The sequence below is a fragment of the Callionymus lyra genome, chromosome 19 (genome assembly GCF_982586985.1).
Source record: "Callionymus lyra chromosome 19, fCalLyr1.hap1.1, whole genome shotgun sequence".
Taxonomy (NCBI): domain Eukaryota; kingdom Metazoa; phylum Chordata; class Actinopteri; order Syngnathiformes; family Callionymidae; genus Callionymus; species Callionymus lyra.
The window spans coordinates 20,643,046-20,660,999 of NC_141836.1; the positions used below are offsets into that span (position 1 = coordinate 20,643,046).

At 39.2% G+C, this 17,954-nt stretch overlaps 1 protein-coding gene across 3 annotated transcripts; it reads left to right on the forward strand.

Annotated features, from left to right (window-relative positions):
- The first annotated feature begins 6,982 nt into the window (after positions 1 to 6,982).
- Positions 6,983 to 17,078, forward strand: LOC148059906 (forkhead box protein P1-like). 3 transcript variants are annotated; one of them, XM_087782160.1, is made up of 16 exons: positions 6,983 to 7,252; positions 8,820 to 8,951; positions 11,674 to 11,796; positions 11,973 to 12,062; positions 12,133 to 12,253; positions 12,310 to 12,415; positions 12,489 to 12,596; positions 13,688 to 13,775; positions 13,848 to 13,925; positions 13,997 to 14,189; positions 14,316 to 14,392; positions 14,454 to 14,555; positions 15,034 to 15,161; positions 15,233 to 15,284; positions 15,350 to 15,516; positions 16,194 to 17,078. In XM_087782160.1, exons 2-16 carry the CDS (start codon positions 8,835 to 8,837, stop codon positions 16,342 to 16,344), a joined length of 1,701 nt encoding a protein of 566 aa, XP_087638286.1. In that variant the 5' UTR covers positions 6,983 to 7,252; positions 8,820 to 8,834; the 3' UTR covers positions 16,345 to 17,078. The 3 variants fall into 3 exon arrangements, with proteins under 3 accessions (XP_087638286.1, XP_087638287.1, XP_087638288.1); XM_087782161.1 differs by having other exon boundaries at positions 11,680 to 11,796; XM_087782162.1 differs by lacking the exons at positions 6,983 to 7,252; positions 8,820 to 8,951 and adding an exon at positions 9,666 to 9,824.
- Positions 17,079 to 17,954: the final 876 nt, after the last annotated feature.

Sequence of the window (17,954 nt, forward strand, 5' to 3'; positions counted from 1 at the left end):
GCTGGACTAATAATGCGTGACATTAAAAGTTACGTCTGTCCTTTTCAAAAATACACTCTCGAACACGCGTCAGTGAAATCCCATTGAGTCTCATTGAAGCTGATACAAGAAACTAAAATGCAGTTAACCAACTAAGACTGGTGTGTGCTCGAAAAGAATTCCTAGATTTGCTTCTAATAAACCAGAGAAATACTTTTTTATGCTGTACGTTTAATCCATATCATGATGTTAAAGCACATTATTTTGAAATGGTCCTTAATACACAAATTATTACGCAAATTATATTTTTCTCAGATTTTCCCAAATACTTGATCCACAACAGTCAGCATAATTTTCAAGTCAACAACTTCTATTGAATGAATTTGAATGTTATTCAACAAACCTCCCAACGATAACTGTATTTTTTTAAAGAATAAAACATTTAAAATGCACTGTTCCAAATTTTTACGCACAACAGAGTTTTATAACATTTTATAGGTTGTTAATAACTGAAAATGCTCTTTAAAATCAAAATCATCTTAACAGGTCAAGTTGCATTTGAACATAGGACCCCTTATGTGATAGCACCTTTACAATTCTTGCATCTCACATCATCTCACATCATACCTTGTGAGTTTTTGGACAGTTTCTGCTTGAATTTCTTTGCAGGATGTCAGAACAGCCTCCCAGAGCTGCTGTTTGGATGTGAACTGCCCCCCACCCTCATAGATCTTTTGCTTGAGGATGCTCCAAAGGTTCTCAATAGGGTTGAGGTCAGGGGAGGATGGGGGCCACACCATTAGGTTCTCTCCTTTTATGCCCATAGCAGCCAATGATGCAGAGATACTCCTTGCAGCCCTTTTTGCTTGTTAGGATTGTTTATGGGAGGCCGAATAGAAGGTTTATGCACAACTGCAAGCCTCTGGAGGATCCTACACCTTGATGTTCCAAAGGCACCAGCAGCTTCAAATATCTGTTTGCTACTTTGTCATGGCATTTTAGCAGCTGCTCTCTTAATCCGATGTTTTTGTCTGGAAGAAACCTTCCTCGTTGTGCCTTTATCTGCACAAACCCATGTGTGCTTTGAATCAGCCACAAATCTCTTAACAGTAAGATGATCCTGCTTAAGTTTTTGTGAAATATCAAAGGTTTCCATACTTGCCCAAGGCATTGAACTATTTCACGCTTTTCAGCAGCAGAGAGATCCTTTTTCCCATACTGCTTGGAAATGGTCATCTGCTTAATAATGTGGAACGCCCTTCATAAGTAGTTTTTCCTTAATTGGGATCACCCGGCAAACTAATTGGTCACAGGTTAGATTGATTTTAGTGATCCTGGGACAAAATACCATCCAGTTTAATTGAAACACAAAATGTAATCTTTATAACATTAAATCAAACTTGAGTAATAATTTGGAACACGGTGTAGACGTGTATGATGTTCATCTCTTTTTCTGCAGAGAACATCTTGTGTTGACTATCTGGTAACATCAGATACAATGTAAATTGTTGCTAGACACGGATTACCTTTTTTTTCATCTGAACTATAAAAGATCATTTAAATATTACAGATTTAGAAATGCCAAAAGGCAAGAGGAACACAAAGAGACGGATCAGTGCTGCCACCGTGTGGTGCCAAATATTACTTCGTAATGAAAATCATTAATAAAATCACTTAATGATAATGGATTTTTCTACAATGAAAACTAAAGCTACTTAAAATATATGAGCTTATAATGTGAATAGGGAAAAGTAATAACATATAATTATTAACAATGATAAAGATGAATAACCACAATTCTTACTTTTAACCCATACTTTTTAATAAATGATGATGACATTCAGTTTATTTTTCTAATTTTGAATATGGTTCAAAAGGTTATCATCCACGCCTGACAAATAAAACATTTGAACAATGTGCCATGACAGATTGGTGTTTGCATTATGTATTCTTTGTTTTCTCTAGTATCATACATCAATTTGTTATCATTCATATTTAACTTGTTTTAAAGCATGTAATAATTTACCATAGAAAACCCGTCCCTGTGTTTTAATTTGAGTACTTTCCGCTGCACTGTAAGCGTTACTGTATTACATAAGGCTAGACTAAATACATATAAATATTTAAAAGCAACGCATTTATTCCATTTAGGGGTGTTAGAAAATATGAATACAACGATATACCTTTATTTTTTATAAATTACTGCATCAATATTCAACAACACTGTAACTGTCATGAGTCTATATGTTTACATGTCTACATGTCTACATGCAAATTACCTCTGCGCCTGGGTTTCTCCGTTCCACACCATGATAGTAACCATTTCCCCCGCACAATATATATGTATATACAATTTTGAGTTGTTGTTTTTTGCTTTTAAATTACATTTAATTTTTTATCATAGTTATTGTATCGTTCAAATTTCAATAAAAAATATATAATAAAATGATTTGTTAAATTTACAATTTACATGCGATTATTTAGGCTAATCCCATGAGATATCGAAGACTCCTTGGATGTCTTGAAAGGTGCAATCAAATAAAATGAATCATTATTATTAAATTACCACTAAGGACGAGAGGATACAATTGACTCCAGTAGCTTTCATAGTTGATGTTTGGACATATTTTTGTTTTTTGGAACAATTGAAAGTAGATATAACTTTGTCAAGAGTCATGTGGTCTGTCAACTCTGCAACACCAGAGTCAAGTACTCGGACTTGCTACAAATATGTCGTTGTTGCTACAATAAATCGCAATATACAGTTTCCCCTGTATATATATGCACCGTATCATCAGATTTTCGCCAATACAACCCCTACAAACAAATCGCTCATGAGTCATAAGATTAATTACTCATAACATTTTAATTTTATATTTTATTGGATTAATATCTCTTATTTGATTTTTTTTTTTTTTTTTTAATTCGGTAATGGTACCACAACAACTTCCAGTAAAAGTTCACTTCTGATATGTATATTTGGCTACATCTGCCTTTGAGAAGATTCACCTAATGACAGCTAGACTTCAGAATCAGCACACGGACGCTTTTATTGTCATCTCCGGGATTTTTATCATGCCAACCTGGACTTTACACTGCCTACTTTATATCAGTTGGTGAATTGTACCATCAGAAAAAAAGGACTATTGACCTCCCTTTTATACCAACTTCAAGGAAGCATACAGAGCCAAACCTCTTCCTCCACTTGGAAGGTCTGATCATAACCTGGTCCACCTACAGTCATGTTATGCTCTTCTGGTGCAGAGACAGACTGTGACCAATAGGACAATCAGGAAGTGGACAGCAGCTGTGGAGGACGCCATCAGAGACTGCTTTGACACCACAGACTGGGATGTGCTGCTGAAGTCTCTTGGATTATTTAAATTTCTGTCCCTGCTAAGACTGTCCGCTGTTCCCCTACTAATAAACCGTGGGTAACAAAGGAGGTCAAGGATGTCCAGGAGGAAGGTGGCTTTCAGGAGCAGAGACAGGGATGCCATAGGGTCAACACAGCAGGAGGTGAAACGATGCTTGAAGAAGGCAAAGGACACCTACAGGAGGAAATTGGAGGAGAAGGTGAACAGGGAACAAATAAGAGTCCTCTCTGACTGCAGTGGACACGGTGGAGGAGGCAAACGGTCTCAACAACTTTTTCAACAGGTTTGAGCAGGTCACCTCACCCTCACTGCTGCACGCTTCAGAACCTGCCCCACCTTCTTGTGCCCCCCCTCAGCTCCACACAATCGCTTCCCAGCTTCACCTCACTCCAGGTATATGATCTACTTCGGAAGATTCGTCCGGGGAAGGTTGCTGGTCTTGACAAGGTGTCTTTTCGACTACTAAACACCTGCGCTGCTGAACTAGGTGAGCCGTTCCAGCATGTCTTCAACATCAGTCCGCAGCTGGGGAAAGTACCAACTCTGTGGAAGACTTCCTGTATCGTTCCAGTCCCGAAAAAAGATCCGGCCGAGCGAGCTGAACGATTACAGACCGGTGGCACTGACTTCACAGCTGATGAAGACACTGGAGTGGCTGGTCCTCAAACGTCTCAGGCCACAAGTTTAGCAAACACAAGACACAAGACCCCCTGCAGTTTGCCTACCGGCCCGCGGTTGGTGTAGAAGATGCGATCCTTCACCTCCTGCATCAGACCTACTCCCACCTGTATAAAGGAAGCGGCTCAGAGAGGATCCTGTTCCTGGACTTTTCTAGTGCCTTAAGGTTAGGTTAGGTAGAACTTTATTGATTCAGGAAATTGTTTTTTTTCCAATTAGACACAGCAATACAGCAATTATTCATTAAAATAAAAATAACAACAAGAACAAAGAGAAATAAAGAGAAAGAACAAGATGATACAATCTAAGTCTAAAGATAAAGAACATAGATCAAAGACAAATAACAAAGACAAAGGATACAAAGATTAACATAGAATAGAATGTCAAGATACTTTCGCTCCACTCCTGCCCCCAAACTCAGAATTGTACAATCTAAAAGCCAGAGGAATGTAAGTAAGTAAGTAAGTAATTTTTATTTGTATAGCGCTTTTCCAGACCAGTGTCACAAAGCACTTAAACAATCAAAACCATATTCAATAAAGTATATATTTTAAAGATCAAGATAAAACTGATAACACAACAGGAGTTCCAGAAAATCAAGGAAAAGCCTGAACAAATAGAAACGTTTCTTAAAGGAGTCAGTAGACTCCATCAAGCGCAAAGAGAGAGGAAGATTGTTCCAAAGCTTAGGAGCAACAGCCTGAAAAGATTTCTCTCCTCTGGTCCTGAACCGTGTGCAAGGAACCATAAGTAGATTCTGATCCACAGACCTCAGAGCCCGAAGTCCTTAAGTCTATTAGTTTTGCATCTGGGAAGGAGCATTCGTGCACTCATTCTGCTTCTCTGCTCACTGATGAGTGTTCAGAGGATGACTGTCATCATCCACGATTGACAGTACCTTCTCCAGTGATCTCTGGCTTTGTCCTGGACCACCCAAAGTCCAAGACCAGCTCCTTGGTCTTTGAGGTGTTCAGCTGCAAGTTCCTCTCACTCCACTCCACAAAGTCACAGACTTCTGTACTCGTCTTCGTTTTTGTCCCTGATGCATCCAACAATGGCAGTGTCGTCAGCATACTTCTTGACGAGACTCAGCTCGGAGTTGTAGCAGAAGTCTGAAGTGTAGATGGTGAAGAGGAGAGGGGCCAGTACTGTTACAGTTCACAGAACAGTACAGTTCTACCTACCTACCTACTGTCCCCTGAGGTGCTCCTGTACTGCACACCTCAGACATGATGTCCTTCAGCCTGACATACAGTGGTCGATCAGTAAGATAATCCGAAATCCAGGAGGCCAGACCAGGGTCCACATGCATCTTTGTCAATTTGTCCTGGAGCAGAGTGTTGAATTGATGGTGTTGAAGGCATTAGAAAAGTCCAGGAACAGGATCATCACTGAACCGCTTCATTTATCTAGGTGCGATGCAGGAGGTGAAGGATGGCATCTTCTACACCAATCGCGGGCCGGTAGGCAAACTGCAAGGGGTCTTGCGCGTGCTGGACTTGTGGCCTGAGATGTTTTAGGACCAGCCATTCCATTGTCTTCATCAGCTGTGAAGTCAGTGCCACCGGTCTGTAATCGTTCAGCTTGCTCGGTCGGATCTTTTTTGGGACTGGAACGATACAGGAAGTCTTCCACTGGAATTGTCTTTAACACAATCCAGTCAAGTCTGCTGCAGGAAAAACTAAAAAAGATGCATGTGGATCCTGGCCTGGTCTCCTGGATCTCCGACTATATCACTGATCGATCACAGGACATCACGTCTGACACTGTGGTGTGCAGTACAGGAGCACCTCAGGAGACACACTGGCCCCTCTCCTCTTCACCATCTACACTTCAGACTTCTGCTATAACTCCAAACTGAGTCTCGTCCAGAAGTATGCTGACGACACTGCCATTGTCGGATGCATCAGAGACAACACCAAGGACGAGTACAGAAGTCTGATACGTGACTTTGTGGACTGGAGTGAGAGGAACCACTTGCAACTGAACACCTCAAAGACCAAGAAGCTGGTCTTGGACTTTGGGAGGTCCAAGACAAAGCCACGTCCAGTGTCCATCATAGGCCACAAAGTTGAGATAGTTGACTATATATATATACTATAAGTACCTCGGTGTGTGGCTGGACAGTAAACTGGACTGGTACTGCAACACAGACCATGTGAATAAGAACGTTCAGAGTAGACTGTACTTTCTGAGGAGGTTCCGATCATTTAACATCTGCAGGAAACTCCTCTGCATGTTCTACCAGTCTGTGGTGGCCAGTGTCCTGTTTTATGCTGTGGTGTGTTGGGGTGGGAATTTGTCCAAGAGGAGTGTCAACAGGTTGGACAGGTTGATCAGGAGGGCTGGCTCTGTGGTTGGCATGAAGATGGACTCACTGGTGACAGTTGCTGAGAGGAGATCACTGAACAAACTACTGTCCATCATGGATGATGACAGTCGTCCTCTGAACACTGTCATCAGTGAGCTGAGAAGCAGATGGAGTGCACGAATGCTTCTTCTCAGATGCAACACTAATAGACTCAGGGACTTATTGTCATCTTGTTCTTTCTTTTTATTTCTCTTTGTTCTTGTTCTTATTTTTATGAATAATCGTCTGTATTGTTGTGTCTAGTTGGAAAAACAATTTCAGATCAATAAAGTTCTACCTTACCTAACCTTACCTGTATAATTCTGAGTTTGGGGGCAGGAGTGGAGTGAAAAGATGATTCTATTCCATGTTAGTCTTAGTATCCTTTGTGTTTATTATTTGTCTTCATATTTATATCGAGTCTTCACTTTGGTTGTGTGTATTGAATTCTGACTTTAAAGAGAGAATTCTAAGTTTGAATTACAAAGTCTCATACTGAAAAATAATTCTAATAGAACAATTTTAAATCCTGAGATTAAAGTCAAAAGTTCTGTGGGTCCATTTTATTCTGCGCGCCACTCGGAATTCTAATCTTTTGGTTTCGGAACTGTTCCGAGTAGTTGATTCACTGTCCGCTCCATTGCTTAAAACAATGTCTATATTTCTATTCATTTTCTTTACATCCCTTTACTTTTACATTCTCTCAAGCGGTCCCGCGTGTGTCTCTGACGTAATCATTGTTTACTTTTACTCAAGCACCGCCCTCGGTTAGCAACTTGTGGCTAGCCAGCTACCGAGGAAGAAGGCACTCGGACGTCTGTTCGCCACACACCACTCCGGTTACACAGTGTCTTCTTGTCCATTTTAGGTGAGTATTCGTTTTGTCCACACTCTTCCACGACGTCAAAGACTCGAGATAGACGTCCGCCGCGGTAGTTGCGATATCTAGCGGAGACGGGAAGCTGTCTAACAGGCTAGCGGCGAGGCACGCAGTTAGCCATTGTTGCGCCGTTCACGCCGACAGAAGCGCTTTATATTTTGACCACAAAAGCCAACTGATGACCGGGTCGACGAAGAAGGGACAGTGGCTTACATCATAAACACCCCGATCTTGCCTCTGATCTTAAATGATACGTGTTTTTACGGACCTTCGATTCAAATCTCAGTCTGTGTTTGAGGTGAACGGGTCGCGATTCCATTCATATTGGTGCATCTGCTTTTTTTTTTACGTTCGCTTTCTATCAATGTCATAACATGTCGGTTCTCCCTTTTTAACTGTAAGATTTACCGTCAATATACATGTTAAACCTTCATCAATCCATTGCTCCAAATCGTCCATACAATTTTCAGATAATTTTTAAAAATGTAATATTCTTCTCAGGTTTCACTACTTCAACCAAGTTGACAACTTTCTCCTTAATAAGAAAATAAAACATGTTAAAGTCGAGAAGTTTTTGGGGAAATTCATGTCACACAACCCATATCTGTGGCCTCAAGTGAAACATTAAAATGAAAACTACATATATATATTTCTATGAGATTGTAGAGCTGATCAGTAAAGATCCTGTTTGGAAGAATCACACCCGCCCGGCATACTTAGACATAACTGCAGGAAGCACTGCTCTTTGTCTCCAGGACCTAATCCTGGTCCTGGAGGTATAAGCAAATAGGAGTAAGTCAACAAAGCAGACACCTCACACACAGAAGCACTGTTATGATTCATTACACATCTGTGCACGTACATCTCCACATGCTACGCAGGTTTATCTGACAACATTTGGCTTAAGATGTAAACTAACTGCTGAGTAAACTTATCTTGTTTTGGTTTGCCGGTGATAGACCTGTTTCCTAAATAAAACCATTTTTAATCCCCACGTCGCAGTGTTGGAAAAGGTCAGAGTATACTGAGAAGATAACCTAATGATATTCATACCTCAATGACTCAGAAACTTCATTATTGTGGATCTCTGGTTCAACCCTGTTTAGTTTTATGTTTACGTGCTTTTATTTATGCTGCTAAGCTTTTGGTTTATACACTCCAAAGCTGTATACATAAAAGCCCACTTGTGCATTGTACTACCTGCCACAGCCATTTATCGCACCACCTGGTTAATGGTAAATTGTTCCAGACGGGAGATATGTTTGCACATAAACACGGACCCAGGGCCCCTGTGTTTACAGTAGTCATGGCAGCACTCTGGTATTCAACAAATAGAGCTAGTATGTTCCTTCTCACTTGTAGAAGAGAATGTTTGTCCTGGTGGGTAGATCTATAAACGTACAGTTATTAACTTTTTGTGCCATGGAAAGTTTATAAGCTTCCACTTTGGCATTTTGTTTTATTTGTCTTTTTAGTTGTCAGACTACCTTATCAGACGCACCTTTAGTTTAAATTTCGGTTTTTGTGATTTGAAACAAATGTTCTTTTGTTTTAGGTCAGTAAAGTCCAGATGCATGAGTCTGGGACAGATTCAACAACCCACGCCATTCAAGACATAAAGACAGAGAGCAGGAGTGTCACGGAGAATGAAAGCAGACTGAGGAGCAGTCAGACTCCTCTCTCTGAGGTAACTGGGGTCAGCCATTGAATTCCTAAAACTGATCAATAATTGTTATTGAATATGTGAACTGTACAGCAGAGCATGATTTGATATTTCTGTTTGAACATCTTTGTTGTTAAAGAGTCAATGGATCTATAAACGCAATATTCATGTATTACTATGTTAGTACTCATAATTATGTATAATTGTATCTTTGAGTTATTTAGTGAAAAAGATGCATATTTACTGTGTAGCAAATTCTATTCATTATCATAATCAATGTACTGAAGCAAGAGTCACATTTTCAACAACTTCAGTGACAAATCAAGACTTTCTGCTTATATTTATAAACTATTCAGATGCAAATTTTATCCTAAGAAACCAAACACTAAAGTTTTATGGAAAGGTCAAAAGTGCAGTTCTATCGGACGTTCAGTTGGAAACATGAAGATTTGATATTAACAGTTTTTTACAGTAAACATAATAGAAAATGCACATATTTTGAACGGCTTCAGTTCTCAAGAGTGTTTTAATACATTTGCTTCCGTTTCATTGACACTTTAATTTCTGTACCACTGATCAAATGTCCAAGCCCAAACAGTTCTGGATAAATGATTGTTTAGACTCGTTCTCTAAACTTACGCATTAGAACATCAAGCAGTCTTTTGAAATGATGTGTGTTTGACTGAAGCTTAGCAGAGGGGCGGAGATGGGTCTTTAGCTCTGGTGTTGAAGGGGCGGGAGATCACAACTCTTACTGGCTAGAGGGATCCATGTTGTGGTGTTGTCTTGTGTTACACGTCTGAAGTCAGTGGAAATCTTTTCAAAATACAAGAGACTTGATCAAAGACGGGGGTTGAATTATGTTTCCTGGTGGACTTTCTGAACGAAGATAATCAGGTATGTGAAATTCACTTTATTCTCAGTTTTCAAATACTCGAGAGATGAAGCAGACTGAACGGTTATGTACTTGTTATCATTATCATCATTCTAAGTTAACATGTGTTTTGTAAATGTACTTCATTTGCACGCTACACTCGTCAGGGCTTATATGGCAGCATTAAGAAAAACCCCATCAGAGGCAGATTGTGTGTGTGTGGCTCTCAGCAGGTTTTTATTTGCTGTCAGTCTGCTCTGAGTTCACAAGACCAGTCTTGCGGGAACAGTTTTGTGTTTACACTCTATTGCTCACTGGTATGACTTTCAACAATAACAACAACAGAAGATGTTTGGACTTGCTGGCTGCCATGGCAACAGGGATTAGGCATAGGCTGTTGTTGTGTTGATGGTGTCCACAGAAAAATAGAGGGGGCCAACTCGCCTCGTCTGTGGGACTGACCTGTTTTCAGGGCTTTGGTGGCCACCTCTGCCGCATTGAATTTCATACGAAAGGACGCACTAAGAGGCAATTGTTTGTTTTTGTTTCCCAAAGCCTGTGTGACATTCACTGTCCGTTTGTTTACCTGGTTCTAAACAGACTTGCAGAGAAACAATTGAATGTGGTCCAGACTTAATTAAAATTTGATCTTAAATCTGCTTTTGGTAAACAGACTCTGTGAGGCTTTTTATTCATTATTTATATCTCTTTGAATTTTTGATTGCTTTGTTTATGTTTACAGTAAACAAGCCTTGAAGCAGTGAGGCTTGACAGGGAGGGGGAGGGGTGATAGCTGCAGAGGATGTTGTTGTTTTCGTGTTGCAGGTTGTTGTTGTTTTTAATGAAGCACACAGTCCCCCGCAGCCATCTGTTGTTGTTGTTTGTTTGTTCAGTCTATTTTCAGCGTAATAGTGCAATGAGGCCATGGGACCAGTGAACCGGGCATAATAACAGAGGAACTCTATTTGAGGTGTAGGAGTAGTTTTGACAGTTTGACATCATGTGTGGGTGTGTGTTTGTTTTACGTTCCCATACAAGTTTTGGACTGGGGTCGAGAGATGTCTTTGTCAAATGGAAGAAATGGAGTTTAAAAATCAGATTTTAACAATCACAACTGAGAACATTCATATTTTCTTTAGTAAATAACCGATGCACTCTTGAGAACCAACACACATAGACTTCCATTACACACGCTGTTGTCGCCATCTAGAAAGGTTTTTTTTGTGTAGTTAGACCTCAAAACTTCCTCAATTTATTTGAAAGGAAATAGTCCTTAATCAAAAAGTCACATAGTTGGTATTAAACCGCACAATGGAGTTGTGAGGAAAAACAGAATTGTTAACTTTTGCTTTAATTTTTAATACATTTTGAACTATGTCACTATGGAAACCTAAAAAAAAAACCATTCCTGTAAAGTCCTTCACAAGACATGACTTGACGTGAAAATGCTTTGAAAGCCACTTGCCCAAAGCAAATGTTACATTTTAAATGAAGGCAAATAATGATGTTAATCAAGGGTTTTAAAGAAGCATCCAAAATGTTTTCTGCATACAATGTTAAAACTGAATACTTGTAAACATTACTAATGCATATTGAATTGATTTTTCTAATTTCAACATTCAACTTTAAATGAGGGCATTAAAATACATGTAATGTATTTTTAAAATACATGTAATGTATTTTACAATGTAAAATACATTTTACATTGTAAAGTAACCATATTTCCTGTGAAAGAGAGGGACATTCTATTGAGGTTCCTATTTTAATTTGTATTTGCTGTCCTGTTCGCTATCTAGTAATGTTGTTTAACAGACTTTGTCGTTTGTGAAGCGGGAGGTGTGTTAACGCTCGGCTGTGTTGTCTGTTTGCCAGTCGCAGGTTCAGCTATCATCACCTATGATGACCCCACCAGCAGAGGCTCCACAGCAGCTACAGCAGACCACACAGCAGATCCAGGCCATGTTTCAACAGCAGAAAGCACTCATTTTACACCAGGTGAGCCTATCGTGAAGAGTCCCCAATGTTAGGGTTAGGTTAGGTAGAACTTTATTTATACTTAATAGTTTTCTTCCAATTAGCCACAGCAAATACTGTAATAATAATAACAATTTCTATTTATGTAGTGCCTTTCTAGACAGCAATAATGTTGTTAATTCAAAATGCATTTACAGCAACAAATTCAAGAAGTCTTCAAGAATCAGCAAGAGCAGCTGAACATGCAGCTAATACAGCAGAAGAACGCTGGGATAGTTAGCCAAGAGGTAACTGAAGTTTAGCACCAATCTGAGCTTCCTTTGAGTCGCATTCTTAAAAAAGTTTTTTCTCATCAAGTTGACAGCGCAGCAGATCGCCATCCAGCAGCAACTGCTGCAGGTGCAGAAGCAACACCTTCTGAATTTGCAGAGACAAGGACTTCTCTCCGTTCTTCCCAACAGTCCAGTGACACCAACTGGTAAATCAACTTTTGGCTTTAAAAGCACTCATGTATTAATCTGTGTAAAATTCCAGGATTTGACAATAGCAACCAGAAATCCTTGACTGCAGACAGCAGATACTCTTCCTGCCAGACATCCAATGCAAACGGCCACAGCGCTCTGTTGAAGAAGAAAGACAGGTATCTTCTTTTCCTCCTGTACGCCCTATGAGTCCCACTGATGCCCGGCTAATGATGGTTGTCTTGTATACAGTGGGTCTACAGATGAAGCCCATCAGAACACCCATGCTTTGTATGGAAATGGAATGTGCAAGTGGCCCGGCTGTGAGACTGTGTTTGGAGATTTTCAGGCTTTTCTGAAGTGAGTGATGACATTTAATTAATTCATTTCCAAATATAATCCATGGCTATTTTCACTTCACAACATATATTTAGTACTTTTTAAATGCTTTAATCTTAATTAATGCATCCAGGTCTGATTACAAAGACACGTTATTTGAATCCCTTCTGATCCAATTTCACTGCCGTTTGATTCCTTCTCAGAACACAACTGTGATGCTTCTTTAGTTTCTGTCATTAGTTACGTCAAATCTTTCTTAAAAAGATAATTAAAAGTCTCTTAAGCAAGATAGACCAGTTTTGAAATAAGATTTCATGGTTGAGACATTTATGTGCAGGTTTTCCAATTCACTACTATAAAATTAGTGCAAAGTCAGTTGTAAATACTATTTATAATACTCTAAATGTATCATCCAATTTTGATAACCACTGAGCAGTGGGCAATGGTCAAGTTTGTTGACCATTCTACAATATTTGTAGCACAGACAGCAGATTACACTCCCACAGGCCCACAGTGCTACAAAAGAAATGACACTAAAAGAAACCAAAGCTAAAGTATAAAGGTATTAATGTGTCTAAATGTAAATATATCAAAGATAATAATCGTGCAACATCAAAGATCAAAAAGAACATGGAGAAAATTAGATGGCATAATGGAGTGGATTGAAGAAGAAAAAAGAAAATGCAGTATAATAATCACCATGTGTATTGGCAAGAATATATACGTATATATTTTTTTTTTTTTTTTGGGGGGGGGGGGTTTGCTATTCTGTGGGAACAAGGATATATTTGTAGTATGGTTATGTACTCAGATTTCAGCTCTAAAAGCTGCTGAAGTTGACTGTATCCTCTTGTCCTCAGTCATGAATGGGATTTCGCAGAATTTTATTGTTCCTTTCACTGCGGGGGACATAATGACTACCACCATCTAATAACATAATAATGGACAAACTGTGAATATTTGCACGTTATTTGTAAATTAAAAATGAAATGGGTGGACTTGACTGCATGGACGGGATTAACCCCCCCAGGTTAACTGAACTTTGACTTTGTAATGTTGGACTCCTGCTTTTTGTTTTTCTCCACTCATTATTGTTTGTTTTTCTAATGCAGACACTTGAACAGCGAACACACACTGGATGACAAAAGTACAGCTCAGTGTCGTGTGCAGATGCAAGTGGTTCAGCAGCTGGAGCTGCAGGTGAGCAGAGATTCAAACAAGTTTTGAATCTTTGAGTTCTGGACAAACGCATAACTCCCTTTCTTTTCTTAGCTGAAAAAGGACAAAGAGCGACTGCAGGCCATGATGGCTCATCTCAAATCCTCCGAACCCAAATCTGGAGCTCAGCCTGTAAGTAACCGTCAGGGCGATGCAATTAAAATAATGATTGTTTTCCCTCACATCTGACTCTTTGTTAACAGGGGAATTTGGTGCCCAACGCCTCCTTCTCGCAGACTACGGTGCCAAAAGGGCCACAGATGAGCCTGTCCCAGAGTGCCACGGCCCCCACCACCCCTCTGACCCCTCTGTCTGATTCTCCATCAGTTCTTACCCCCAACAGCCTATACGGTGGAAACCCTGTACGCAGGCGCTACAGCCGCTCTGTCAGTCAAGGTGATGAATCTATAAAATCCTTTTTTTTATTTTATACATTTCAGTGGCTTTATTTAGAAAAATACATTTTAAAGCATGAACTGCATTCGTGTAAATAATTGTTATATCAAATGCTTCTTTCTCCAGATATAACTGACAACAAGGACTTTTATTTGAGCACAGAAGTTCGGCCTCCATTCACATACGCATCCCTCATTCGACAGGTAAGCAATGCTAAATGATAGATATGGATAGAAACGTTGACTTAAAATATTTTCTTTACAGGCAATATTTGAGTCGGCTCACAATCAGCTGACACTAAATGAAATCTACAATTGGTTCACCAAAAACTTTGCCTACTTCATGCGCAATGCTGCAACCTGGAAGGTGAGTCTCAATTCAAGAGAAACTAGTATCCTTGATTTCTTTATTTTAACCCTTCAGAATTATTTGTGTTTATTTGCAAGAATCTGGCAATAAAACTCACACTATCAAAGCAACAATATGATACATTTGTGGTATTACCCAAGTACTTGAATTTAGCGTAGCAGAATTTACAAATGCACGACTCTTGATGATGCTGTAACTGCTTTTGTTTTGAAAAGATATGTCATCACATTAGTTGCAGAGGATGTAATGGCTGCTACCATCTAGAGGCCGGGAGTTTAATTGCAACACAAAGATTAAGAGGGTGTTAATTACAAAATGTACAAAGATTGTATACACAATCTATTGAAAAATGAACCATGATATAACTTTGAAAATAAAATGTGTTTTTATTTTATTTTATTTTAATAGATGTACTGCATTTGAATATAGATCGCGATGTATAAGTTGATCAAGATTTTCTCACGCTTGTATTCAGAATGCTGTGAGGCACAACCTCAGCCTTCACAAGTGCTTTGTTCGTCTGGAGAACGTGAAGGGAGCCGTGTGGACAGTAGATGAAATTGAGTTTCATCGAAGGAGACCGCAGAAGGCTGCGAGCAGTGGGTATGTCTTTAATCGTCAGGCCAGCTGCTGGGTGCAGAATTCTAATAAGTATTATCTCTTTCAAAAAAAAGGTCACTAGTGAAGAACCCGCAAAACCGTCAAGGTTTGGGATCAATTCCTCAGGTAAGATCTTTAGAATGGACCGTGTTCAAAGTATAGATATTAAAGACTCAATCTTTTTTTTTCAGAGTGGAAGTCTGGATGGGCACAACCCTTTTTACAACCCAGCCATGATGGGCAATATCTCCCTGCACTCTCTCCCGCATGTCCTGCAGGAGCAGATGAACGGAGCCCTCGCCAATGGATCTGGATACCAAAGTGACAGCAGTGCGACTCAATCCCCTCCACAGTCTTTGTAAGTGTTTATTTTTCATCGTTACTTACTCTCCTCTCTGCAACTGGTCACAGTTATAAAGGGATATTAAGAGGGGAGATCTCTGGACAAACTAGTGTCCATCATGGATGATGACAGTCACCCTCTGAACACTGTCATTGGTGAACAGAAAAGCAGATGCTCCTCCCCAGATGCAACACTAAAAGACTCAGGGACTCATTCATTCCTCGTGCTATTAGTTTGTTTAATTCTGAGTTTGGGGGCAGAAGTTGTGGAAAAAGAGGATTCTAATCTATGTAAATCTTTGTATCCTTTGTCTTTGTTATTTTTCTTTGATCTATGTTCTTTGTCTTTAGACTAAGATTGTGTCATCTTGCACTTTCCCCTGCTTTCTACCACAATGATGGATACATCCTGAACTCGTGAATAGGATTTGGAATATTTATTTTTCAAGGCATTGTGGCATTTTTCTGGCATGTTTAAACCAAGAATCAAAAGTTGACACAATATAAGGCAATGGGAATAATAAAGATGTACAGACGGGACAGATGCTTGTCATTAAGTTAATAATGATGAGGTTTTAAGAGGTTTGTTGGCTGTATAAAATAAATGTATTTTGTTAAATATGTAGAAACCATTCTTTCTGCATTGCTCCATGATTACATTACTCTTGATTCATTGTTTCACTTCATTTTCAGTATCAAAGAAGAGCCGGGGGATGAGGAAATCTGTGAAAATTATTCCTACGAGTGCCAGGAGAGCATGGATGAGCACGGCCGTAGCCCCGAGATGAACCACCAAAGCCCCGAGAGGCCAAACCTTCATCTTGACCGCGTGCCTTCGCTCTGACTGTGAGGTCCAGACCAGTCACTCGACGAGTTGTCGCCTTTTTATATTAATGCAGTGCCTATAGAAAATATTCACCTTCTATTATGTTTTACCCCCTTAATAATTTTGTTGATTTGGCATGTGACCAAACATTTTGAGAAAAAAAAGATGAAAAAGTTAAATTTAAGAGGTAAAACCTCGAAGAGGGTATTTTAAGTTTTAAAAAAAAATGTTTATAAAATTCAAAGCTTTTTTATAGGCACTGTACATCGAAAAAGTTCCAAAAGCAAACGTTTCATTTGCATAACCAAACCTTGTCGGAATATTTTATTGTTATTTATCCGCATTTTAAGATGTTTTAAATTTCTTTAATTTAGCTATTTTGTTCTGTAAAGTAGCGTGAAATCAAACAATAAACCCGTCATGGATGATTGTGTTTTATATCAGCAACAGCAGAAGCATGATGACCTTCAAGCCAAAGGAAAAGAAGCATTGACAGCTTCCCTTCCACGTGTCCAGTTCATGTTGAGTAACCTTTTTTTGAGGGGACACTAGCTGTTTTAATGTGAGGAGGAAGTCAAGTCAATGCCTAAAATGTTCACTGCCAACATTGTTTGTCTTTAAATGTTCTCTGTCTGATCAGACAATTTAACAGATTTTCTTTGTCACATGAGATATTGCGCATGTAAGAGTAGATTATATAGATGTACTATTATTGTAAAATCTTACTATGATTAAAAAAAATCAAACATTAATCTGTCTTGTGGCTTTTTTATGTTTGACCTTAATTAAAACTCATTATTAACCCCTTGCATAATGCTTGTCAAACTTCTTTCTAACTCACTGCCATCTTCTGGACAGAATCGATGTCGAAAGAAATGAACGAAAAATATTCGACGTACTATCCTGATGAAAAAATATAACTTCATATTTCAGTACTTTATGTCAACAACTTGCATTGCGTTTGTGACAACTCACTATTGCCATCTGCTGGACAGAATCGATTTAAAGAAGCACAATGCGACTTTTAGTCGAGCGACGCCAGTGGACTAAAGTGGTAGTGTTTAGCCCGATGGGAGACCACATTTCCCATGAGCACTCACTAAATGTCGCAAAAGTTACCATGTTCTGGTTTGCAGCAGTTGGACGAATTTTCTGTTTCCAGACTTCCATTGTCTGAATGAAGGATGGATACCGATGAGGTAATGAATCAGATTGTGGATAATAAAATATGATATGCGTTATGATGGCTTTGTAAATAACATAACTTTAATTTAGTTTTTGTACCTTAACTCGCCCCTCCCACCACAACCAGCGCGATATGAAGCAGGTTCACACCATCAATATATTTTACAGTGAAAATAAAAATCACACAAAACACCTCAACGGCTCAACTCACGGTATATGAGTCATTCAACTAGTTTTAAGTTGATGTGTCATCGCAAGTTATTTTAGTAGAAAATATTAAGGTACACAAAACTACCCAGTGCTGCTTTAACATGTCGAAAGAAATTAAATGAAAATATTATAAGTACTATCCTAATGAAAAAATATAACTTTTTATTTCAGTACTTAACGTCAACAACCATGCGTTTATCAAACTCACTACTGCCATCTGCTGGACAGAATCG

Excerpts from the sequence above, each read along its gene's own strand:
- LOC148059906 (XM_087782160.1), top strand. The coding sequence starts at position 8,835 with ATGCATGAGTCTGGGACAGATTCAACAACCCACGCCATTCAAGACATA. Across the intron at positions 12,063-12,132 it reads CTGGGATAGTTAGCCAAGAG|TTGACAGCGCAGCAGATCGC; the intron begins GTAACTGAAGTT and ends TTTCTCATCAAG. Across the intron at positions 12,254-12,309 it reads CAGTCCAGTGACACCAACTG|GATTTGACAATAGCAACCAG; the intron begins GTAAATCAACTT and ends GTAAAATTCCAG.